Below are 27,452 nucleotides of genomic sequence, written 5' to 3' on the forward strand. Positions count from 1 at the left end.
GAAAGTGAAAAAAAGATACTCCTCCTCCGGAGGAGGAAGGGAGGAATTAACTATCAAAAGAGGTGTTGTGGGGTCCATATTAGGAATAAAAATCAGCCAGGAGCAAGTTTAGAAGAGCCTAACTAAGCTTTACCTAGCAGAGTCTGCCAGCGGCTGTCCCTTCACTAATTACTGCAGGCACACGAGTGAGTAAAATGGCTGGAGGACCTTTCCTTTTGTAAGAGGGGGAGTGCCTCCAGGGGTGAGTGTAGCCTGATTGATTCTCCTGTGCCTGCTGACTGTGATGTAGAGGGTCAAAGTTGACCCTAATGGTGCACTATGGGGGCGAACCAAACTTCTGCAAAAGTTTGCGGAAGTCCGCGAACGTGAACCGCGGAAGTTCGCCGGGAACCGTTCACCGGCGAATCGTTCGGGCCATCTCTAACCCTATGTCCAAAACTAAAGTGCTTGTGGCTAGATATACAGGGATGCATGGCTACATTTTTAAAAGCATCATTTAAATTAACAACCCAACTAGCTTTATTAAATATAAGTTTAAACCGCATACCACTGAAATCCAGATGAATATTTTTCACATACTGGCTACAACTAGACATTTAATATGCTATCACTGGAAAGTGTAGATGTCCCCACGCTTGTTCAGACAGTACAGATGACTAAGTATAATTTCGAATTAGAAAACTTTTTGAGAAGTAGGTATAATGTAACGGATACTAGATTTATTTTTACATTTCCAGACTAACATACCCAGTTTATTTAGATGCCCTACTGCTTAGTGCAACACTATACATGAACAAATGTAGGACTTGATTATTATTACAAGATCTATGGTACTTTCGCTTTTCAAGTTCATTAATGCTTAATCTATTGAGATTAGTTATCATGATTTGATAGATGGCTGGCTTATGGTTTTCTTACCGTTGTAAGTGAACATAGTTTATTTGTTATATAGTCTTTTTGCATATAACATTTCATATGATAATGTACCCAGATGCTCCAGACTTACTGCATTTAAAGGATACCCGAACTGACATGTGACATGATGAGATAGACATGTGTATGTACAGTACCTAGCACACAAATAACTATGCTGTGTTCCTTTTTTTCTTTCTCTGCCTGAAAGAGATAAATATAAGGTATGCAAGTGGCTGACTCAGTCCTGACTCAGACAGGAAGTGACTACAGTGTGACCCTCACTGACAAGAAATCCCAACTATAAAACACTTTCCTAGCAGAAAATGGCTTCTGAGAGCAAGAAAGAGGTACAAAAGGGGAATTTCTTATCAGTGAGGGTCACACTGTAGTCACTTCCTGTCTGAGTCAGGACTGAGTCAGCCACTTACATACCTGATATGTAACTCTTTCAGGCAGAGAAAGAAAAAAAGGAACACAGCATAGTTATTGTGTGCTATGCACTGTACATAGCCATGTCTATCTCATTATGTCACATTTCAGTTCGGGTATCCTTTAAGAGTGATTGGTGTTTGTTGGCATAGCCAAAAGGAAGATAATGTATAATGCATGGTCTTTGGAGCCTTGAATATCAGTCTAAGATCATTATTATGCTGATTGAGTTTAATGTATTATTATTGTAATATTTTGTATTATGTTTAAATGCTTTATGTTATGATTCTTTAATAAAAAGTTAAAGTCAAAATAAAAAAGTGAATAATACATGAGTACAAAATGGAATTCAAAAATGAATTGCAATAACTTCGAATGGAAACTTTTATTTGTTGCATTTTATTCTTTTTTGATAGAATTCTGAATTGTGTTGACTATAATATAACACCCACCCCAGTCATATCTCCATCACCGCTGATTATCCCTTGGCAGGCACCCCAAACACCTGAACTTCACACAGGCTGAGGGGTTGCCGCTTACGAGTATTGATGAGGATGATGTTCACATATTGGCCAATCATATTGTTACAATTGAAGCTCAGAGCGTCGCTATTCTGTATGGAGGAGATCACTGCACAGCTATGGAAAAGAAAGAAAAAATGAAGTCAGACTTAAAGTAAACCTGAGATGGTGTGAAAGGAAGAATACTACATATCTGGGTCTTCTTCATGCCCCCTGCAGGCTAATCACTCCCTCGCCATCCTTCTTCACCGCCTGGATCCTCCACAATTTGCACGGCCAGACTGCGCCTGCTGTCCCTGCCCGGCGTATTGTCTGTGGCCACTTGTGGAGGATCCAGGTAATGCAGAAGGATGGCAAAGAACTGATCAGCCTGGAGGGTGCTGGAGGAAGACCAAGGTAGGTATGCTTTATTCCTTTTACACCATCTCAGATATATGGCATGGCTATTCAGATGCATTACTGCAAGCGTCAGCATGCATCTCACAAAACACACGCTGGCACAGTGGAAACAGGCCCCATGACCTGCTTAAAGCTAAGCACACACATGCAAGAATTGTCACCCATCGGGGATTGAAAAATGGCAATTTTCAGAATGACACTATACAGACACATCCCTAGCCTTAAGGCTACTGATGTGTTCTGTTGCCATGGAGGGGGAAGAGGGATGAAGATCGTCGGACAACGGAGCGGTCTCAATTGGTTGGCAGTCCTTGTAAAAAGCATTGTGAAGGTCATGCATGCATCGTGGGTCTTAAAAAAAAAACACAGCACAGGATGGATCTTTAACAATCCCCGAGCAATATGGATTGACAATTGCTTTACATACATAAGGATCGGCGGCTGAAGCGGCCAGGGTGTGGGGTCTAAGCCAGAGCAGGTCTTTACCAGCGCAACCCACAGGGGCATCACCCCTAAAGGATTACTTTGCTCCCTACTACATGCCAGGTCACGACCCCCAGGACCACTGCACCAGTGACAAGAAGAACAGAAGAGGTACCTTACCGATGTGGGAAGCAATACAGGACAGGACTAACTAACAAACTCACTGGACAGGACAGTGCGGACAGGATCGGACAGATGGGACAGGAAAACCAGGGCAGACTGAACAGGATGGATGGGAGTGACTAGTTGGGAAGGACTGGGCAGGATGGATTGGATGGGACAAGCAGGAAAGGCTGGATGGAGCAGGCTGAATGGGGACTAGCTGGATAAGTACTGAAATACTGGACATGGGACCAGAGCCGGTTCTCTCATGAAGCAAGAAGAAACACATGCATAAGGCTTAGAGATTACAGGGGCGGCATGTTTGTACTGTGTGTTTCCACTTGCAGCAGCGAGAAAGCAAGCGAGGTGAAGAGGTCATCATTGAGGAAAGCAGCTTGTTGTGCTGTGTGAGGAGTCTGACAGTGAGTGAGGAGGGGGGAGGCAGGAGAGCAGCATTGGGGGAAAGCAGTTTGTTGTGCTGTGTGAGGAGTCTGACAGTGAGTGAGGAGGGGGGAGGCAGGAGAGCAGCAGTGTTTCATTTGACTTGCACAACAGAAGGGAGGAGGTGGCAATGCTGTCCTGACTGAGGAGGAATGGAGGACGGCCAACTTGCTGAGGGCGAGCAGAGTGTTTGTCACAGACTCACAGCCAGCCAGTGTGTTATTGGGTTGAGCTGCAGCATGTTGTGCCTCAGGTTGTTGCATATGCTCCCTTGCTGACTGAGAACATTAAATGAAGCAGAGTAAATTGTCAGGTCCTGTGTGATCATTCCAAATCTTGTTTGCCTCGGGCAGCAAAAAGTCTAGAACCAGCCCTGCAGGGGATGCTGGGTAAGTACCCAAATACTGGAGCGTGCAGCCTGGGTTTATATAGCCTGGTAGGGAAAACTGGGCTGTACCAACAGGGCTGTATAGACAGGGCTGTATAGACAGTGCTGTACTAGCAAGGCTGTGCTGTCCAGGCCATAACTGGCGGGGCCGTATTGACAGGCTACAATGACAGGGCTGTACAGACAGGGCTGTACTGACAGGCACCAGACTGGCAGATAGGGCAGACGGGTAGTGACAGCTCACACTGGAGAAAATAGGTGCAAGGTAATGACAGACAGGCAAGTGACAAGGCTGGCAGAGTAGAACAGGCATGTCAGGACTAGCAGGGATCAGACTGGAGTGTCAGGACTGGCAGGGATCAGACTGGAGTGACAGGACTGGAAGGGACAAAACTGACAGGCAAGCAGGCATTGTAGGCTGCCAACACAGACTTTGCCAAGCAGAGGCAGCACAGACTTAGGGAGCAGAGACAGCGTGCACAGATGTTGCGGCTGTGTGGGGTAATGCAACAGCACTGGTGGAATGAGAGTCAGGGTTTAAATACCCTTTCGCACCAGCGCTGAAGCCACTTCAACTGCTGCCGGAACTAGAGGAGATGGAGTGCACATGCCTGCCTAGCAACCGAAGGACACCTAACCCGGAAGTCCACCGGATCAGCATCCTGCCGCCATTGAGGAGTCGGCACTGGACTCTCTGGGATCGGTTAGTAATGAGCTGCATTACAGATGTGGAGATATTAGAGCTGGTGTGCAATAGGGAACACAGGAACCTCCTACCTCTTCAGGGGAGCCAAATCAGTAGCTCATTATACCCACATGTCATTATTGATTAGGGAAAAACCTGAGGGTGATTGATATACTTTACTACACTTGTCCTTTTATGTTCTTCTCAATGGTCACACAATCAATACTTTAGGGCTGCAAGTAGCCTTCAGGCCACAGTGACCAGTGACAGTGACCAGTGACAGAGACCAGTGACAGAGACCAGTGACAGTGACCAGTGAGCTAAATCAATACAAGCACTAATAACATTGTAAAAGTTACATAAATAGTAACAGTCAGTCACCTTGGATTATTATTTCCATTGTTTTCTGGAGAGTTCCCAATAAGGATACTGGCGCCAGTCAGCCGTTCCCAGCAGCAGTCACCTCTGTTGGTTATGTTGACTTTGGATATTTTATGCGGCTTCAGTAAGTTCACCCTCCACCAGGGAGAGATGTCATCTCCAGTGTGGGCACAGGAGCCAGAAAAGTGATCAGTGTCCAAGTTTCCATCAATGGCGTTTTTGGCAGAGCTCTGGCCATCAAGGGTAGAGGACTGTGATGCTTTACCATTAAGGGCAACATTTCCATCTGTGTTAATAAAATACAACCAGATAAACATTAATACATTTTAGGGAACCATTGATGTTAATTTTTTATATGGTAAATGGCTACAACACCTTAACCATTTATCCCCCACGGACGTGAGCTTCACGTCTGCAGCGGCAGCTGCAACAGCCACAGGGGCAGGATAGTCTCATCCCTGCAGTTTGGGGGGCTGTGCGGGTGATCATGCGGGCAGATGCCTGAGATCGTGCTGTCACCAGTAACAGGAAGGATTGGCTGCGGGGGACAAAAGTCCCCTGTGCCAATCCGTACATGTCCGTCAAAAATAAACACTGTTTTAGTTCAAAAACAGTGTTTATTTTTAAATAGAGCCGACACGCTATCTCCCACTGTGATTTCCACCAGTTTCCGCCGCCGATCCTTAAATGTATGAATCAGAAAAACTTTACCTACCGAAGATAATGCCCTTACCTCGCTTATCATCACCAACAATGATACCCTACCCAATGTTACCATTTCTCACCCTGAAATCAGTACAGAGAAATACATTGCCACTCAGTTAAAAGGGGGATCCCGCTTTAACCCAGTAGCATCTAAAGGCTGCTTCATTGAAACCTTTTACTCTTTAGTACTCCAAGACCTACAGACGTTACATGATGACCTACTCACCCCTATATCCAACCTTAGTCAACGAGAATCCCAGGCCCTAAAATATCTACAGAAAAACCACAATCTGATCATCAAACCTGCAGATGGAGGGGGGCATAGTTATACTCAGCCGCTCAGACTATCTAGAGGAAGCGGCCAGGCTCCTTTACAATCCCAAACACTACGAAACTCTGACCACAGATCCAACTCTCTCTCTAAATATCACACTAAAAACCCTTATCAATAATGCTTTCCTGTCTAACATCATTACCAAAAATGAAAGAAACTTTATCATCAATACTCAACCAATAACCCCCATTTTCTACTATCTACCAAAAATACATAAAGATTTACAAAAACCGCCCGGTAGACCCATCATCTCAGGCATCAACTCCATCACCAGCAACCTTTCCAGATTCCTCAACCAACATCTACAGCCACACGTACAGTCTCTTCCTTCCTTTCTAAAGGATTCACAACAACTCATACTACTCCTACGTGACATCGCGTGGCAGCCGGATTATGTCTGGGTGACTTGTGATGTCACCTCCCTCTATACCAATATCCCCCATTCCTTCGGCCTCCAAGCAATACAATATTACCTAGTCACCAACCCATCCATGCCACTTACACAACAAACCTTCCTTTTACAATGCACAGAGTTCATCCTCAACAATAACATATTCACATTTAACGATAAAATTTACCATCAGACGAGTGGGACCGCAATGGGGAGCTCGTTTGCTCCCTCATATGTCAATCTTACAATGGGATTCCTAGAATTACATAAATTATCCACACATCATCCATTTTCTGACAATATTGTACTATATAAGCCTTATATCGACAACCTTAATTTCATTTGGAAAGGCAACACTATACTCATTCCACATTTTGTCAGTTACCTTAATTCAAATTCAGCAGGACTTCAATTTACACACCATCGTCATACCTCCTCTATTGAGTTTCTTGACCTCAATCTATACATAGAATCCAATCACATCATGACAAAAACTTTTTTTAAACCAGTCGATGCCAACAATTATATACATTTAAAGAGCTTTCACCACCACCCTTGGATTACTAACACCCTCTACAGTCAATACAAAAGAATACATAGGAACTGCACTGACCAATCACAATTTGATATGCAATCTGAGATTCTCACAAAAAAAATTCACAGATCGTCATTATCCCAAAAAACAAAAAACGTATAAAAGATGCAAAACATAAAGCCAAATGTTCCAACCCCCCACCGCCATTAGACAACCTTCCAATACTACAGGCCCACCCCGGTTCATTACTCGTTACAATGTCAAACATCCATCCATCCACAATATTCTAAAAAATCGTTGGGGCATTCTCATGCAAGACCCCTACTTACAGCCCTTATTACCCACAGCACCTTCAATTACATATAGGAGAGCACCAAATCTCCGCAATCTCTTAGCGCTAAGCAAATAACGTACAATTAATGAACTCTCCCCTCTGCAAGCACAGGAGCCTGGCTGCTTCCCCTGCAACAAGAACCGCTGCACAGCTTGCCAGTTCATCAACACCTGTGCTTCCTTTGTTTCCTCTAGCACCAATATTCAATATCCCATAAAAAAACACCTCACCTGCGAATCCAAATTTGTCATCTATCTCATTTCATGCCGTCTCCAGTACGTGGGGAGAACTACACAGTTGGCCCGCAGCAGAATCGGGCAACACAAAAGAAACATCACCAATAAATTCCCCCTTCACAGCGTTTCACGGCACTTTTGCACCCACCATGACAATAACCCCCAACTCTTCAGCATCACACTACCTGACTCTATTGATGCAAGTTTACCAAATGCGTTCAAACAACTTAAAAAACATGAAATGTACTGGATACAAACTCTAAGAACCCTCATACCTGAAGGTCTGAATGAAGTCTTGGAAAAAAATCTACTAAAATACTACCTATTCCGTTTTTCTTTTATCGTTGGCCTCTCTCTTTTATCCTTTTATGTGTCATATTTTTAGTACTCCTATATTTAGTACTTTTATTATTTATATTTGTCTTTTTCATTTTTAATATAGCAACGCCCATCTTTACAACAATACCTCAGGCTAGATCATTATTTTACATAGCTGTATATTTACACATCTGTATATTCGCATTATTTATACCAATGATTAGAATTGTTCATGATTTATACATCTTTATTTGTCTTGTTTTACTTTGTCTTCTTCCTCCTTTTTATCTCATTGTTTTTACCATAATGGTTTTTTACATTTTTTACAGCTTGTCCTCCAATGTTTATGCTTTTTAGTATTTATTAGTCAAAAAATTGTTGTCCACTAGATGGCAGCAAAATACCTCTACATTACATTTGCTATGGCAAATTTATGTTCATGTATTATTTTCTTATTAGCTTTCCCCTGGCCGGGATTCAGACCCAAATTCTCCCATGTCAAAGGCAGTACCCTTAACCAGTACTCTATTGAGCCCGTTCTATATTCAGCAGCACATTTGGTCACCATGATATCTGTATCCGCCCCTCCAACTACTCAATACACTGAACACAGGTGGCGAGAGCCCATTGGCTACTCGCAAGCCCGCCCTAACCCCACCCACCCTCCCCAAAAACCCAATTCACTGAACACAGATGGCGAGAACCCATTGGCTGCTCGCACACTCGCCCTACCCCCGCCCACCTAACACCTCCCACACATCTAATTCGTCCTATTAGCAAGTACCTGTATATATAAGGAGTTGAGCGTCCTCACCACTCCACTGAGGCGCTACACCTGCTATTGCCGAAATTCTGGTGAGTTATTTTATTTGCACACTTTACCTTATATTTCTGGTCCCCTGTTCTCTTCTCAATGCTCTATTACCCATTACACTTGCTGACATATACCCTTTTTCATTACCAATACCACTCATTGTAAATCTGTGTAAAAACCACCCCATTGCCCATTACTATCACGAGCACCATAGCCTCTACCCCCTATTGTTTACTTGTACACCCAACTTTTTATGCCATCTCCACGAAGCAATTTTTCATATGGTATTCTTTATGATATACAATATATTAATATGCAACTTGCAACTGCAGAATTCACTATAGCATAATGTATTGTCTCTTGTCTACAGTTTTGTCCCCACGTTTATTGCCTGATGAAGCGGGCTTGGCCTGTGAAACACGTTGCACTTTTGGGGTACCATTTAATAAATGTGATTGCTACTTTTCAGACAGTCTTTTGTGTCTGCTTTATGGAGGTAAGTCCACCACTTCCTCCAAGCAAATTTTAAAGGTTTTATCCACTTTTATTCTGCTGGCACCTCTGTTCTCCTACTGCAAAATCGTGTCCACCCCTGGTGGAGGGGTGATCTACCCCTTTCTTTCATCTACAGAGAGCGACTTCTTAGCCCTGAGTGAGGACAGGTTTAATCTCACCTGCTTATACAGTGGTTACCTGTGTGGTAACCCACGTTTGTGAGTATAATCTTCTCACTGATTTGCCTTACTTTGTTTATGTTTAAACATACTACACTATATTGGGCTCTCGGTTTCTCTACACTATGGGCCTGATTCACAAATCGGTGCTAACAGTTAGCACCCTGGTGAAAAGCCCTTTATCACGCCTAAACTCTGTTTAGGCATGATAAGTTTAGGTGTGATAAGTTTAGGTGTGATAAGTTTTTAGGCGTGATAAGTTTAAGCACCAACTGGGTTAGCACCGCAGTGCACAGCTGTTCAAAAGTTTTGCGCTAGCAAAGTCTGGTGCACTTTGCATAGAGTTTAATGGCGCTGCTTTGCGTGCGGGACTTTGCATGGGATCTAAACTTATCTAAACTTAGCATGCCTAAACTTATCATGCCTAAACTTATCATGCCTAAACTGAGTTTAGGCATGATAAAAATGGTTATCACGCCTAAAGTCTCTAACTGGGTTAGCACCGCTTTGTGAATCGAGCCCTTTGTCTCCCTACAAGTCTAATTGTAGAAGAGGATAAAAGAAGCTCGTGTGCAGATCTGAGATTGCGGTTGGGTTGGTATCTGGAGACTAGTGAGGAGATATACAGGGGAGAGAGCTTGTGGAGAGCTTTGTTGGTTAAGGTTAAAAGTTTGAACTGAATCCTCTGGTTAATTGGTAGCCAGTGAAGAGCTTGACAGAGAGGGTCAGCAGAGGAAGAGCGAGAGGAGAGATGAATAAGTCGAGCAGCGGAGTTCATTACAGAATTGAGCGTTGCCAGTCGGTTAGTTGGAAGTCCACCAAGCAATATATTGCAATAGTCCAATCGAGATATAATAAGAGCATGTACTAACATTTTGGTTGTATCATGAGAGAGAAAAGGTCGGATACTGCTATGTTTTTGAGTTGGAGATGACAAGAGCTAGTTAGGGAGTTAATGTTAGGAATAAATGAGAGAGAAGAATCATATATTACCACTAAGCACTGTGCTTTGGGAACTGAAGTTATAGACATGTTGTTAACATTTATTGTAATATCAGGCAAAGAGGTGGACAGGGATGGTGGAAAGACTATTAGTTCAGTTTTATTCATATTAAGTTTTAAGAAGCGAGAGGACATGAAAGAGGATATAACGGACAGGCAGTCAGGAACCCGTGTGAGGAGGGAGTTAAGGTCTGGGAACGAGAGGTACAGTTGTGTATCATCTGCATATAGGCGGTATTGAAAACCAAATTAGGTGATTAAGTTACCAAAGCCGTGCATGTAGATGGAGAAGAGGAGGGGACCGAGGACAGAGCCTTAAGGTACCCCTACAGACAGAGGATGTGAAGGGTAGGCCTGATCTGAATAAGAAACAGTGAATGACCTTCCAGAGAGGTAGGAAGATATCCAGGAGAGAGTGAGGTCCTTTATTCCTATAGATGAAAGGATCTGTAGGAGTAGAGTGTGGTCGACAGTGTCGAATGCTGATGACTGATCAAGAAGGATGAGTATGGAATAATAGCCTTTGGATTTAGCTGTGAGAAGATCATTGGCTACTTTGGTGAGGGCTGTTTCTGTGGAGTGACCTTATAGGTGCATCAGGTGCACCGTTATCACACTGCAATGTGAGGTTGCGCGTGCACCGAGCTGTGCGCGTGCAGAGTTTAGCCAGCGGGACTTTGTGCGTGATGTTATTTTAAAAATGGTGCTAACCTACTTAGCACCCTGGTTATCATGCCCAAAGGTGCTAAGTAGGTTAGAACCACTTTGTGAATAAAGCCCAATGTGTGCAGTCACACAGATGCAGGGAAAGGTATGCACCGACTGGTGGTGGTTTAATACAATATGTGCAGTCACACAGATGCAGGGAAAGGTATGCACTGACTGTGCTGGGCCTGGCACAGTATAGCAAGGGCCAGCTGCGACAGACAGGGCTGTATATGCAGTGTCAGCGGCACACACACACACACACACACACACACACACACACACACACACACACACACACACACACACACACACACACACACACACACACACACACACACACACACACACCACTTCACAAGAACATTAGCTCTCAAAAGAGTTGTTTTGGGGTGCTTTTCAGCAACTAAGGCTCCCCCTATCACTCCAGCAACCTCTCCCTTCTCTCACTACGGGCAGCGGACAGAGTGAGAAAATGGCCAATGCTGATGTCTTTTATTAGGGGGCGGGGGTCCATGGGTGAGGGCAGCCTTATTGGCTGCCATGTGTCTGCTGACTGTGATGTAGAGGGTCAAAGTTTAGCCCAATGATGTGGTATAGGGGGCGAGTCGAACTCGCTATGTGTTCGCGGTTCGCCATTCAGGCCATCTCTACTCATGACTTTCAATCCAGTAAAAAATAAGGCCACCTGGATCTTTAGAGTGTACATCCTTGAAATGAGCAGGAACGGAGTGATCCTCCACTCCACTCCCTTTTGAATGGTGTTCCTATGTACGCTCTTTAAGGGTTCTTTTGGTTCCTCCTTTATATAAGTCTTCCTTTATATAATTTCCCACATGAACAAGTCAACATATATATAACACCTTTATTATCGCAAGTTATAAAATGTTTAATATTAAAAGTCTGGTCACTAATACTATTTGTAAAACGAAATTGTCTCGTAGGAGTATTAGGACAATGTCGACATGCAAAACACCGTCCACATTTTAGAATCCTTTTACATCATCTAAAGTTGCCTGCCCTCTAACTGGACAATCCTGAAAGCTAGCAGTAAGCCGATTTCTGAGGGTAATGGTCCTCCTAATAGTGTTGCTCGGATACCCCTGATCACGGATTCAAGTAAATCAAAATCCAGATAGGCCGTGATCGTGATCCAGATTTGAAATGGACTTCCTAATTTTATCTGGATTTTAGCCATGATTGCATGTAGAATGCGTGATCATGGTAGTGATCACGGAATAGACTTTAACATTAATAGCAAAGTTAAAATGTGGCTACAACTTAAAAAAAATCAAAAAGAACTTTTAGTTTTTGAGAATATCGTTTTTAAAGTTAATTATCACTTTAAATGTGGTTATTAATAATAGTAATAACTCTTTTTAAGCGGAAAATACACTTTAAGCAATAACAGTCCCTAGCAAACTACAACAATGCAGGCAGGTCATGATGATGATGAGTTTCAATGGCACCTGGCGATGGTACCACTGGAGGAGGATGAGTGGACGACACCAAAAAAAAACACTCAGGGAGGTTTTTGGTTTTTTTCAGCATCAGCAATGACATGGCAGCAGAGTTATCCGTGGGACCACAGACTTTAGTAGTGAAATACAACAACAGCTGCAGCAGGAGGAGGAGGACTAAGCACTCAGCAGCAGCACAGAAGACCATGGCACCTCACCGGTGGTACCACAGCATGATAATGCTGCCCAAAAATTACAGCATCTGTGGACCCTGGCAGTAGGAACATAGACTACAGTAGGGAAATGTCGCAGCAGCAGGAGCAGTGTGTGTCAGCAGCAGCAGCATATGAGGCCGTGGGGCATGACGGGTGGCACCACAGCAAAAAATTAAATGAACCAGGTCAATTAGGAATAGGTTCTAACTTGCGTTGGAAAGGCAGGCATTATTCAATTTCCATGGCAGCCACTTCATGTGTACAGTACAGTAATAGAGCAAAGAAATGAGTGAGAACACTGTGTTTTACACAAGAAAACACTCTTGCTGTGTACAATATGGCCTGGAGATGTTCTCTTAGTGCCACAGAGCAGTGATGCTCATCACGACCTCGTGATCACGGCATAGCCGTGATTCAGAAGCATTTTTTCACTATCCGACATCGTGATTGAAATCCGTGATCTCGTGATGATCAAAGTTTTAATCACAAATTCAGTCATTGTTAAGGGGATTTTGCCGTGATCATGGTCACGACGTCAAATCTGTGACTGGGCCAATCAGAGGTCCCCAGCATAGGCCCTAGCCAACCAATCATAGGAGGTGAGGCTCTGCCCTCCCCTCCAGTATATAAACTGGTGGCCATGTTGAGAGCGCCGTCATTGCTAGACTGTGGCACTGAGAGCATCTCCAGGCCATTTGTTGCAAAGCAAGTGCATTTTTTTGGTTAAAAACCCAGAGTTTTAACTCATGTGATTGCTTTCTTACTGTATTTGATACTTGTATTTAGCTAGGCAGCCAGTGATTTACTTAACCTCCTTGGCGGTAACCCCGTGTGTGACACGGGGTAAGCCCCCGGAGGGTGCCGCTCATGCCTTGCTGGGCCGATTTACATTTTTTTTTCAAACACGCAGCTAGCACTTTGCTAGCTGCGTGTTTGGTCTGATCGCCGCCGCCCACCGCCGATGTGCCGCTACCCGCCGCAGAAACAGCCCCCCCCCCGCATACCCCTTGCGCAGACTGGCCAATCGCCACCAGGCTGCACTATGGGGTGGATCGGGACTCCCTGTGATGTCACGACGTCCATGACGTCGATGACGTCACTCCGTTCGTCGCCATGGCGACGGGGGAAGCCCTCAAGGAAATCCCGTTCAGAACGGGATTTCCTTATGGGCAAGCGACGCCGGAGGCGATCGGAGGGGACGGGCGGACGCCGCGGGGAGGGGGGGGAAGCATGTAGCTAGCGCTAGGCTAGCTACATGCTAAAAAAAAAAAAAAATTAAAAAAACCCTGTGCAGCCGCAGGAATTATACCGCCAGGGGGGTTAAGTTGTAGTCAGTGTAGTCGTGACAGACAGGGCACTGAGTGTTGTGCAGCTTAGAGCAGGGCAGCAGGTAGGCAGGTTCACTGATTTTAGTGCTCTATTACTGTATTTGATACTTGTATACTTAGCTAGCCAGCCAGTGGTGATTAGTGTTGATCGAACAGTGTTCATCAAAAAAGAAAAGAGAAGCCTATCTGGGCTTAAAAACCAGTTATAAGAAGACACATATGGACAAAATGGTTCTCAAATGAAATATAAACTTTATTAAACAAACACAATATAAAACCAATTAAAAAGTAAATCAATCTCCTGGAAACTGTCCAATATAATTGACACTATCTCCCGCTGGTAAATATATTACAATAAAGATAAATGATGTTATGTGTTATATTCACTGGCAAAGTCAGATGTCACAACCACCAAAAAAGTGTGTTCCCTTTGTGGGACACAGTTACCCCCATGATTTAACACATCAATCCTAATAAAGTGCCCAGTGCAATAAATATTATGTGCATGCCTGCGTCCCCACCCACAAATGCGGGCGCACGCATGCACACATAACGTGCAAAAACAACCCTAAACTGATATAACTACAAGTCCACCATATATAAGTTCAAAAATGTGATACAATCAAAAAGTGCGTATAATTACAACCACAAAATACATAAACATACAAATTCTGTGCAAATCAATATGGACCATGATACAAATCCATAAAAGTGCTAAGTGCAATTGATGTAAACAATGAAAGCTCTGAGAATAGTGCACGAGGAGGCACCCGCTTACCATAGAGAAGACCCAGCAGGATGCCTTACGCGATTGCAGCTAGCGGCTGCTTCTGGGGAGGCTACCAGACACCTGCATCTTGTCTGTTTAAATACTGCGGCCCTATGCTGTCATGAAGTGAGCGTGGCCGCGCTCTCGATGATGGCGGACGTGCGCGCTGATTGGCGCACGCCCGCCATATCTGGGTCATGGATGACGTCCTAATTACTTCCTCAAGTCCCTGCGCATGCGCAGTTCTATCCTATGCGTTCCAGCATACGGCCACCAATAAATGCCCATAATTATTACAATTTTAATTAACAAAAATGAAAGTACATAACAATTAATGCTATGCAAAAAAAACAGTCACATATTGTTATAATATATATATATATTCAGAAGATATGACAGCACAAAACAACACTGCCATCTACTGCTAGAGAAATGCTGGTGCGGTCCAGAGAACACTTAGATTTCTTCAATCCTGTGCAATCATTCATATTACTCTTCTAGAGGAACCATGATAAGTCATCTAAATGCAGATACAAACATATTTGTATTATAATATAATATAACATGCAGCCCAAAATAGGCAATACAGACAGCATTGTAGATCATAAATACCAATGCTCCACAAAACAACATGGTGGCAAACTTGTGTTTTCTGTGCAAAGCAAAAAGTTCCATTACTCGCTCACCTCGGGTCATGCAACCTATACTTATAGATTGTAGACAATCAGGTAAGTGGCAGTTTTAACAAAACATCAAGCCGTGAAAGGGGTGGCAGGTGGATAAGCATGCCAAACTCGCCAAATGCTTATGTCATGTGTTGTGTCCACATGGGGTCAATAACAACATCTACTTACCGATCAAGGATTGATCAAACTGATCTGGCAACACCAATACATACGAGATGACAAAACAAAGATACAAAAGAAAAAAACAAATTAGTATATCTCACACAATGACATCCATTACTTTCCCAGAAAACAACCAAAGCTTTTCCCCTCATTTAGGCCCCGTGGCTGTTTACTCCTCAACCTGTGAATCCACCTCAATTCGCTTTTATACAATCTGATCGTGATGTCACCCCCTCTCACACCTAACTGAATTTTCTCCAAACCCATAAATGACCAGCCCTTCAAAGAGCCGTCATGATAATCAAGAGCATGTTCTGCTACCTTGGTAAGATTTTTATTTTCCTGTCTGTCCCTACTTTCCAATTTGACAGTTGAGACATGTTTCTGGAGCCTTGTTTTTAACATGTTCTTTGTTTGGCCAACATATTGTTTGCCACATGGGCATTCAATCAAATAGATGCCACTCTAGTCTGACAATTTATAAACGGTCTGACCTTGAATTGTTGTCTTGTTGCGTGGCTTCTAAATGTCTTGGTTACCTTCATCATGGGACAAATGGAGCACTTCCCACATTTAAAGTTCCCTGTAATGGCAATTTGTCATCGTTCTGAGTCATAATGACTCTTACTCAAAATGGTCTTAGGAGTGGGTGCTCGTTTGGCTGTAATACTGGGAAATGGTGTGATTTTTTTTTTTTTAATAGGATCATTCTGTAAAACAGGCCAATGCTTCTGCAGAATCTGTCGTATGTGTTGCCACCCCGTGTTGTAAGGTGTTACCAACCTGGTGTATTTGTTCTCCTTTTTTGGTCTTGTGCTAAGTAATTTCTCCCTTGGGGTTGCCCTTGCCCTCCTTTGTGCTCTTTCAATACATCTCCTGGGATAGCCCCTTGCTTGGAATCGTCTCTTTAAGTCTTCACTCTCTTTCTCAAAATTTTCTATGGTGTAACAGTTTCTTTTTAGTCGAATAAATTGACCCACTGGGATGTTAGTTTTTAGGTTAGTCGTGTGGTATGATCTGAAGTCCAGAAGACTGGTGGTGGACGTGGGTTTTCAATATATGGTTGTTTGCAATAAGCCATGTTGTCCCCTTGAGATCCTTACGTCCAAAAAATCCACTGATTGCTCTGAAATATTGTATGCAAGTTTGATGTTAAGTTCATTGTTGTTGAGTTTGTCCAGAAATTCAATACACTTATCCCGGGGACCCTGCCACAGTATGAGCCAATATGCTAAACTAAGTGTTCTCCCCAGGCCCTTTTAGCCAGGTGCTCCACCCAGCTAGTTTTGGTGAGCACCAGGCTGTCATCAGCTCACCTCCTCATCTGCTATAAGCAGAGTTGTGCAGAGAAGCACCGGCCCTGCATTCTCTCATCTCATCCCACCCAGCTACTTTTTCATGCCACCCGGCTAGAAGAAATTTCTGGTGAGTACACTGTCAACTGTTGCTGAAAGATCAGGTGTTTGCTATGTAAATACATAATAATATGGGAGGACATTACACTAAAGGTGCGTACAAACGCACTACTATAAGGAACGACGGGTCCGTCACACACTCCGGTTGGACAGGCGTTCCAGCGATGGTAGAGCGTGTGTACAGTCTGTCGAACAGACTGTACACACGCTCTAGTATCGCTGGAACGCCCGTCCAGCGGGAGGGTCTGACGGACTCATCGTTCCTTATAGTAGTGCGTGTGTACGCACCTTAAGACGGAGTGATTCGAGTGTGAGCTCCTCTGAGGACAGTCAGTGACATGACTATGTACTCTGTAATGTGCTGCAGAAGATGGCAGAGCTATATAAATACATAATAATAATAATATGGTAGGACATTAGACTATGACTATGGTAGGGATTAGATTGTGAGCTCCTCTGAGGACAGTTAGTGTCATGACTATGTATGTACTCTGTAAAGTGCAGCAGAAGATGTCAGTGCTATAAATACATACCAAGTACCCAGGCTTACAGGGCGTCCTGAAGCAGGCCAAGAAGTTGTGTGGGCATTTCAGGCGGTCTTACACAGCCATGGCACGCTTTGCGGACATTCAGCGGAGAAACAACTTACCGGTGAGACGCTTGATATGCGATAGCCCAACTCACTGGAATTCGACCCTGCTCATGTTCTCTCGCCTGCTAGAACAGGAGAAAGCCGTCACCAAGTACCTGTACAATTACAGCAGAAGGACACGATCTGGGGAGATGGGAATTTTCTGGCCCCCGAACTGGACACTGATGCGAAATGCATGCAGGCTCATGCAGCCGTTTGATGAGGTGACCAACCTCATGAGTCGCAGTGAAGGCAGCATCAGCGACTTGATCCCCTACGCTTATTTCCTGGAGCGTGCCGTGCGTAGAGTGGTAAATCAAGCTGTGGAAGAGTGTGGCGAGGAACAGGATGAGATGTGGGAGCAATTTTCATCTGAACCACATGTTTCCTCAACACCTGCGGCAGCACAGGGGGGAGGAGGAGGAGGAAGAAGAGGAGTCGTGTATGGAAGAGGAGTCAGACTCAGATGATGAGGAAGGTGTTTCTGGGGAGGAGGAAGAGGCAGCGGCAGTAGAACAACTGCAGCAACCATTGCAGGGGGCTTGTGCTGCTCCACGTTCCCGTGGTATTGTTCGTGGCTGGGGGAGGAAGAGGACTTACCTGACGTCACTGAGGAAGAGCAAGAGGAGATGGAGGGTACGTCTGGATCCGACTTTGTGCAGATGGCCACTTTCATGTTGTCCAGCCTGTTGAGGGACCCCCGTATAAAAAAAACTCAAGGGGAATGACAATTACTGGGTGGCCACGCTACTAGACCCTCGGTACAGGCACAAAGTGGCGGACATGTTACCAACTCACATGAAGGCGGAAAGGATGCAGCACAGCAGCACATGCAGAACAAGCTGGCAACTATGCTTTACAATGCCTTTAAGGGTGATGTGACAGCACAACTCAATAAAGGCACCACCACCAGTAATCCTCCTCCCATGTCCACGCAGGCAATGACAGGATGCTACAGCAATCTCATGGTGATGTCGGACATGCGAACATTCTTTAGTCCAGTGCCTTGCCGTAGCCCTTCGGGATCCAGCCTCCACCAACGCCTGGACCGACAGGTAGCCGACTACCTGGCCTTGAGTGTGGATGTAGACACTGTGAACAGCGATGATGAACCCTTGGACTACTGGGTGCGGCGACTTGACCTGTGGCCAGAGCTGTCCCAATTTGCCATCCAAATCCTCTCTTGCCCTGCCGCAAGCGTCCTGTCAGAAAGGACCTTCAGTGCAGCTAGAGGCATAGTCAACTGAGAAGAGTTGCCTAAGTCACAAAAGTGTTCAGTACCTCACCTTTATCAAAATTAATGAGGCATGGATCCCGGAGGGCTACTGCCCGCCCGAAGACTAAGTCAGTCCCCACACACAGCATCTCTGCCTGCACACCGTGTGACTGCTGGCTGCCTGCTCCAAGACTAAGTCGCTCCCCACACAGCACCTCTGCCCCGCTTGACTGCCTTCTCCGCCACCACCAACAGGGTCCAGGACTTCGGGCGGATTCCTGAATATTTTAGGCCGCTGCTAGCAGCGGCCACTACAATAATTTTTCTAGGGCGTCTACATGCCTTTCTAATTTTTCTGGCTGCAACAACTAAACAAAAGGCATGTACATGTGCCCATTCCCCTTCGTGATCATTACCTTGCCGCGTTGAAGGGGCTTGCGTATCACAATGGAGCAATGACCACCGGCTATATGAGTGCATCGGGGATTGGCACACCAAAGATAATAAGGTCGTTGCTTCATTGTGGTCAGACCAAATTTGATCAGCTGGACAGTCCCTGTTCTGTCATTCAGCTATATCAGCCAGGTGACCATATGACCTGGAAAGCCACCATCACCTGCACTCTCGTCATGGACGGTGCGCACCAGTCCAGCACGGTCGTCACTACACAAATGGCTGTTTGCAGTCACTGCATACTTTTCACTGCATCTGTGACTGCAAATTGTATTATACCTGGCAGGCAGTGCATACCTTTCACTTGAATGGATGGCAGACTTGCCCTCCAGAACAGGTTCTCGTTAAAGGATTCAAAGTTAATTCATTTCAAATTCCTCGGGACGTGGGGACTACCTCGGGACATGCATGCCTGCCTGCTGTCCTCCTTGGATGTGTAGTGGTAGCCGTTTCTCAGGCTCCAGTGGCGTACCTAGGGCATTTGACACCCGGTGCTAGGTATTGAAAGACACCCCCCCCCCCACGGTACACCACCTGCGGCGCGCAAAGCGCGCCGCGGCGAAAAAATGGGCGTGGCTATGACCGGATGGGGCGGAGCTAATTTAAAAGTGCACCCAAGTTTTAGTCAACCTTTCTCCAGAAAATTCACATCATTGCGCAGCTTTTCTCCAGAAAATACACAAAATGTCAGAAGCTTTCAACATAAAATACACGTAATGCGAGAACATTTCACCAGACATTACACGTTATGTGAGCAGATTTCACAAGAAAATACATTCAATCATGTCGGCAGATTTGACCAGAAAAAAATCATTCAATCTTGCGGTAGATTTGACCAGAACATACACAATGTCAGCACCAGATTTCACCACAAAATACACAATATCAGTAGTTAAACTGACCACAAAATACACAATGACGGTAGTTAAACTGACCACAAAATACACGACGGTAGTTAAACTGACCACAAAATACACAATGTCGGTAGCAGATCTGACCACAAAATACACAATATCGGTAGCAGATTTGAGTGTTGGCAAGCTGATAGCCTGGTGGGTAGGTGGTGAAGGGTGAGCAGCCTGATTGCCTAGTGGGTAGGTGGGCAGCCTGCTGGGTAGCAGTGGTGGGTAGGGGGGCAGCAGTGGTGGGTAGCCTGCTGGGTAGCCTGGTGGGTAGGTGGGCAGCAGTGGTGGGTAGGTGGGTAGCATGGTGGGTAGGGGGGCAGCAGTGGTGGGTAGGTGGCCAGCCTGCTGGGTAGCCTGAGGGGTAGGTGGGCAGCCTGCTGGGTAGCAGTGGTGGGTAGGTGGGCAGCAGTGGTGGGTAGGTGGGCAGCCTGCTGGGTAGCCTGGTGGGTAGGTGTGCAGCCTGCTGGGTAGCAGTGGTGGGTAGGTGGGCAGCAGTGGTGGGTAGGTGGGCAGCAGTGGTGGGTAGCCTGGTGGGTAGGTGGGCAGCCTGCTGGGTAGCCTGGTGGGTAGGTGGGCAGCAGTGGTGGGTAGGTGGGCAGCAGTGGTGGGTAGCCTGGTGGGTAGGTGGGTAGCAGCGGTGGGTAGGTGGGCAGCAGTGGTGGGTAGGTGGGCAGCAGCGGTGGGTAGGTGGGCAGCAGCGGTGGGTAGGTGGGCAGCAGCGGTGGGTAGGTGGGCAGCAGTGGTGGGTAGCCTGCTGGGTAGCCTGGTGGGTAGGTAGGCAGCAGTGGTGGGTAGGTGGGCAGCAGCGGTGGGTAGGTGGGCAGCAGCGGTGGGTAGGTGGGCAGCAGCGGTGGGTAGGTGGTGGGCAGCAGTGGTGGGTAGCCTGCTAGCAGTGGTGGGTAGGTGGGCAGCAGCGGTGGGCAGGTGGGCAGCAGCGGTGGGCAGGTGGGCAGCAGCGGTGGGTAGCCTGCTGGGTAGCCTGGTGGGTAGGTGGGCAGCAGCGGTGGGTAGGTGGGCAGCAGTGGTGGGTAGGTGGGCAGCAGTGGTGGGTAGCCTGATGGGTAGGTGGGCAGCAGTGTTGGGTAGGTGGGCAGCAGTGGTGGGTAGGTGGGCAGCAGTGGTGGGTAGGTGGGCAGCAGCGGTGGGTAGGTGGGCAGCAGTGGTGGGTAGGTGGGCAGTAGTGGTGGGTAGCCTGGTGGGTAGGCGGGCAGCAGTGGTGGGTAGGTGGTGGGCAGCAGTGGTGGGTAGGTGGGCAGCAGCGGTGGGTAGGTGGGCAGCAGTGGTGGGTAGGTGGGCAGCAGTGGTGGGTAGGTGGGCAGCAGTGGTGGGTAGGTGGGCAGCAGCGGTGGGTAGGTGGGCAGCAGTGGTGGGTAGGTGGGCAGCAGTGGTGGGTAGCCTGGTGGGTAGGTGGGCAGCAGTGGTGGGTAGGTGGTGGGCAGCAGTGGTGGGTAGGTGGGCAGCAGCGGTGGGTAGGTGGGCAGCAGTGGTGGGTAGGTGGGCAGCAGTGGTGGGTAGGTGGGCAGCAGTGGTGGGTAGCCTGGTGGGTAGGTGGGCAGCAGTGGTGGGCAGCAGTGGTGGGTGGCCGGGCCGGTGCACCTGTAAAAGAAAAAAACCTTACCTGCAGATGAAACCTCTCTTCCGAGTCCCAGGCAGCCTCCGCAGCTCCTCTTGAATGTCCCGCGCCGTCTCCTGCTGCGTCATCAGTGCAGGGCTACGGGAAGATGGCCGCCGAAGCCCACACTGGAGACAAAAATAGACGGCAAGATGGCGTCGGCGGCCATCTTGACGTCTATTTTTGTCTCCAGTGCGGGCTTCGGCGGCCATCTTCCCGTAGCCCTGCTCGGGTAAACTGAGGGCGGCTATCAGCCGCCCTGTCAGCGCCCGTGGAGGGGAAGCGCCGAAGGAGGGGACCCAGGTGAGGGAGATGTGGGGGGGTATTTCCCCCCTCCCCGCCGACGCTGCCACCCCTCCTTCAGCGCTGCTTCCCCTCCTGTGTCATCAAGGCTTCTGGGGAGGCCTTGATGACACCCCCCCTGGAGCTGACACCCGGAGCGGAGCGCTCCTGGCCGCCCCATGGTAGGGACGCCACTGTCAGGCTCCACACCGGATTCAAACCCTCATTCCCTGGCCATTACCCGGGGTCACAACGGCAGACTTGCCCTCCATAGGATTCTCGTGAAAGGAATGTGGTGTCATCTTTGTCTGCCATTACAGGTTCTCGATAAAGGATTTAAAGTTAATTCATTTCAAATACAGCAAGCCATCGAAAGTCCTCCTGTATTGTTATTTTTGGTCACTGCCTCAGGACGTGCATGCCTGCCTGCTGCCCTCCTTGGATGTGTAGTGGTAGACCGTTTCTCAGGCTCCACACTGGCTTCAAACCCTCATTCACCGGCCATTACCTGGGGTCACAATGGCAGACTTGCCCTCCATATGATTCTCATGAAAGGAGATCTCGTGGACGGCTAATGATGTAATAATTGCCCGCCATAACAGGTTCTCATTAAAGGATTTAAAGTTGATTCATTTCACATACACAGCAGGGCCTCGAACGTCCTCCTGTATTGTTATTTTTGGTCACTACCTCGGGACGGGCATGCCATGCCTGCTGCTTTCCTTGCCTGAATGTGTGGTGGTAGCCGTTTCTTAGGCTCCAACTCCAGACCGGATTCAAACCTTCATTCCCCAGCCATTACCCGGGGTCACAATGGTAGACTTGCCCTCCATAGGATTCTCTTTTGTTAAATTACATTTTCTACTTGCTGTTCAGTATGAACAGCAAGTAGAAAATGTAATTTCACAAAAAAAAAAACATGTAAGCTTTAACAATAGTAGAGAAAGAACCATGGAAAGTTAATAAGGCAGTCAGACATTATTACCTGACATCACTGAGTGAGGAAGAACAATCTCGCCATGGTGCGCAGTAGTCCAGCACGGCCATCACTACACAAACAGCTGTTTGCACAGTGAGTTTGATGTGTCAGTGTGAAGCAGTACACTAATTACACCACCTGATTGATGTATACACATGCAAGATGTTTTAAAGCACTTTAGACCTGCAATTTAGCATTCAATGGGATGTCTGCCCATAAAACGCTGCTTTGCGTCAAATCCAGATTTTTCCCAGGGACTTTTGGCATGTATCTCACTCTGCCATGCCCCCCTCCAGGTGTTGGATAACTTGAAACATCTTTTCCATCACTTTTCTGGCCAGTATAAGTGTTTCTAGTTTTCCAAGTTCGCCTCCCCATTGAAGTCTATTGCGCTTTGCGTAAGTTCGCGTGAACAGAAACTTCCGCGGAAGTTCGCGAACCGAAAATCGGAGGTTCGGCCCATCTCTAAATACAAGTATCAATACAGTAATAAAACAATGAAATGAGTGAAAACGTTGGGTTTTTACACACAAAAAAATGCTCTTGCTTTATGCAATATGGCCTGGAGATGCTCTCAGTCCACAAAGTCTAGCAAGGAACATGGCCGAACACGGCTGCCGCTTTATATACAGGAGGGGAGGGCAGAGCCTCCCCTCCTATGATTGGTTGCTCAGGTACGTCATTTCATCCAATCATGGATTTCCACGCCATGATCACGGGCCGAATATGCGGAATAATGGCTGAATCCGTAGTTGATTTCCATCATCGATTCTCAATCACGGATTCGTATCATGATAACGGATAGTGAAAAAATGCTCGTGATACGGATTGTATCCGAGCACCACTGCTGTGCCTTACAGTTCAAGATACACTGCACTGGACGCAGAGAGCTGCGATATTACACAATCAAAATACAGAAAGAATAGCTTGGCTTGTGCAGAACTGTGGTTATGCACACGCAGTGAATGCACAAATACCTATGACTTAAAGCTCAAGATACCCTGCACTGGACCAGGGCCGGGACAAGGTTCAAAATCAACAGAGTCTGAGCTGCCCAAGTGCGCCCCCCCCCCGGCCTTCTCCATAAGCTTACTGCACATGCGCGGCTCTCTGATGACTGTGCGTGAGCAGTAAGCTTACATAGATCAAACACATTGAATCCAGTGCAGGAGACTTGGGCGCAGCCGGCGCCACCATAGGCTATAATAGGAATTACGGCTATAGCAGCGCACAGGGAGTAACTTCGGTGCCGTCAGAAGATGAAGCTAAAGTTAATTTTAAAACACAATAATTTTTTTTTTTTTTTTTTTTTTTTTTTTTTAAACTCAGCACACAGACCCAAATTCATGAGTAATCAGTTACTTGGGGCGTTAGCAGTTTCTTTTCTTGCCATACCCCTAAACTGAAATGTGTGATCATCATAGTTTATTCATCATAGTTTAGCAAGAGTTAAATATGCATATCAGTGACTTTCTTCACCCTTAAGCCCTTATTCCTCACCGTTAAATCACTGTTGCTGAGTCAGTTATCCAGTTATTCTTCTAGTAAACATTTACACCAACAACAACCTACATTTACTCCTCTCATATCTCCAGCCTCTCTCTTTAGAGGCCACCTATACCTTGCAAAGTCATCCAACAACATCAAGCAACCCCAGACGAGCCCATCACAATCATCCCACCATCCGCCCCCTTTAAAACACAATAATTGCCATCGATATTAAATACTATTCCCCCTCCAGGCCGCCATGGATGGTGGGGAATGAAATAATTTGGCTTCCAGCAATTGCTGGAGGACTGAGGGGCACCCTGAGGACGCCGAGGGACCTCAGACACTACAGGGGACTAGAGGTATGTTAAAATGTCCCCAGATATGTTAAAAAGCCTTTTTGTTCAGTTCAGGGTCTCTTTAAATGTTCAGAAGATGGCTAAATAATACTTCGTGTTTTAATCAGCCTGACAGTGTCTTGAATGAAGTAAAGTTCTCACAAAATACAGCAGCATTATATTCTGACTCTCCACTTCCACTAGATATTTTTTGGTACGCAGAATTAATTGTCTCATCAGAGTGACTCTGAGGTCACATCACTGTCTGTGTGAGCTCCTCTGAGGACAGTCAGTGACATGACTATGTACTCTGTAATGTGCTGCAGAAGATGTCAGTGCTATATAAATACATAATAATAATATGGTAGGACATTAGACTATGACTATGGTAGGATTAGAGTGTGAGTTCCTCTGGGGACAGTCAGTGAAATGACTATGTACTCTGGAAAATGCTGCAGTAGACGTCAGTGCTATATAAATACATAATAATATGGTAGGACATTAGGCTATGACTATGGTAGGATTAGAGTGTCAGCTCCTCTGAGGACAGTCAGTGACACGACTATGTACTCTGTAATGTGCTGCAGAAGATGTCAGTGCTATATAAATACATTATAATATGGTAGGACATTAGGCTATGACTATGGTAGGATTAGAGTGTCAGCTCCTCTGAGGACAGTCAGTGACATGACTATGTACTCTGTAATGTGCTGCAGAAGATGTCAGTGCTATATAAATACATAATAATATGGTAGGACATTAGACTATGACAGGATTAGAGTGTGAGCTCCTCTGAGGACAGTCAGTGACATGACTATGGACTCTGTAATGTGCTGCAGAAGATGTCAGTGCTATATAAATATATAATAATAATATGGCAGAACATTAGGCTATGACTATGGTAGGAATAGAGTGTGAGCTCCTCTGAGGACAGTCAGTGACATGACCATATACTCTGTAAAGTGCTGCAGTAGATGTCAGTGCTATATAAATACATAATAATAATTAGGTAGGACAGACTATGACTATGGTAGGATTGGAGTGTGAGCTCCTCTGAGGACAGTCAGTGACATGACTATGTACTCTGTAATGTGCTGCAGAAGATGTCAGTGCTATATAAATACATAATAATATGGTAGGACATTAGACTATGACTATGGTAGGATTAGATTGTGAGCTCCTCTGAGGACAGTCAGTGATATGACTATGTACTCTGTAATGTGCTGCAGGAGATGTCAGTGCTATATAAATACATAATAATATGGTAGGACATTAGACTATGACTATGGTAGGATTAGATTGTGAGCTCCTCTGAGGACAGTCAGTGACATGACTATGTACTCTGTAATGTGCTGCAGAAGATGTCAGTGCTATATAAATACATAATAATATGGTAGGACATTAGACTATGACTATAGTAGGATTAGATTGCGAGCTCCTCTGAGGACAGTCAGTGACATGACTATGTACTCTGTAATGTGCTGCAGACGATTTCAGATCTATATAAATACATAGTAATAATATGGTAGGACATTAGACTATGGCTATGGTAGGATTAGATGGTAAGCTCCTCTGAGGACAGTCAGTGACATGACTATGTACTCTGTAATGTGCTGCAGAAGATGTCAGTGCTATATAAATACATAATAATATGGTAGGACATTAGACTATGACTATGATAGGATTAGAGGTGTAGCGAACGGTTCGCCGGCGAACGGTTCCAGGTGAACTTAGGGGGTTCGCGTTCGCCTGCACCAGGCGAACTTTTGCGGAAGTTCGATTCGCCCCATAATGCACTATGAGGGTCAACTTTGACCCTCTGCATCACAGTCAGCAGGCACATTGTAGCCATTCAGGCTACACTAAGCCCTGGAGCCCCACCCCCCCCTATATAAGGCAGGGTCCGGCGGCCATTAGCCTCACTCGTGTGCCTGCTAGAGAGGGGAAAGGGACAGCTGCTGCAGACTTTTTCTCCTAGGGACAGATTAGTTAGGTTCTAGGCTGCTTTGCTTGCTCCTGACTGATTATTATTGCTTTTAAAGCACCCAGCAACAGCTCTTTTCAGAGCTCAACCTGTACATTTTTTTTTCTGTGTGTTAAACTGACACTTTTGTTGCATGCACAGCCTTGCTAATTGATATTGTGTGTGCCACTGCCAGCAGCCCAGCACATTCAGTGACTACCTGTGTGTGTGACAGGGAGATGCACATTGTACTACCCAGTACTGCATATACACCAGTACCTGTTGTGTTTACTTAACCCACCTCATCACTGCATATACCTAGCGTTGTGTTGAGTGAACCCAGCTCACTGCATCTAACTACCTGTTGTGTTGAGTGTGAACCCACCTGGCCACCTTGCTGCATCTAACTACCTGTTGTGTTGAGTGAGAACCCACCTCAGTCACTGCATCAGTCACACGAACCCGATGTTTCCACAGGGGGAGGGGGGAGGAAGAGGAAGAAGAGGAGTCGTGTGGGAAAGGAGAGGAGTCAGACTCTGATGAGGAAGGTGTTTCTGTGGAGGAGGAAGAGGCGGCGGAAGGAGAACAACCGCGGCAGCCATCACAGGGGGCTTCTGCTGCTCCACGTTTCCGTGGTATTGTTCGTGGCTGGGGGGAGGAAGAGGAGTTGCGTCCCGTCACTGAGGAAGAGCAAGAGGAGATGGAGAGTACATCTGCATCCAGATTTGTGCAGATGTCCTCTTTCATGTTGTCCAGCC

The 27,452-nt window shown here is 46.1% G+C and overlaps 1 protein-coding gene across 5 annotated transcripts in view; it reads right to left on the minus strand.

Annotated features, from left to right (window-relative positions):
* Window positions 1-1,734: 1,734 nt before the first annotated feature.
* The window catches only part of LOC137571170 (fucolectin-4-like), a 200,510-nt gene continuing 174,792 nt past the window's right edge, over window positions 1,735-27,452 (minus strand). For all 5 annotated transcript variants that reach the window (XM_068279974.1, XM_068279973.1, XM_068279971.1 and 2 more), the window contains 2 exons: window positions 4,745-5,030; window positions 1,735-1,982 (listed from right to left, as the gene is read on the minus strand). In XM_068279974.1, the coding sequence (XP_068136075.1) occupies window positions 1,823-1,982; window positions 4,745-5,030 (446 nt within the window). In that variant the 3' untranslated portion in view covers window positions 1,735-1,822. The remainder of the gene's footprint in view (window positions 1,983-4,744; window positions 5,031-27,452) is intronic.

This window comes from Hyperolius riggenbachi, chromosome 4 (genome assembly GCF_040937935.1).
Source record: "Hyperolius riggenbachi isolate aHypRig1 chromosome 4, aHypRig1.pri, whole genome shotgun sequence".
NCBI lineage: Eukaryota > Metazoa > Chordata > Amphibia > Anura > Hyperoliidae > Hyperolius > Hyperolius riggenbachi.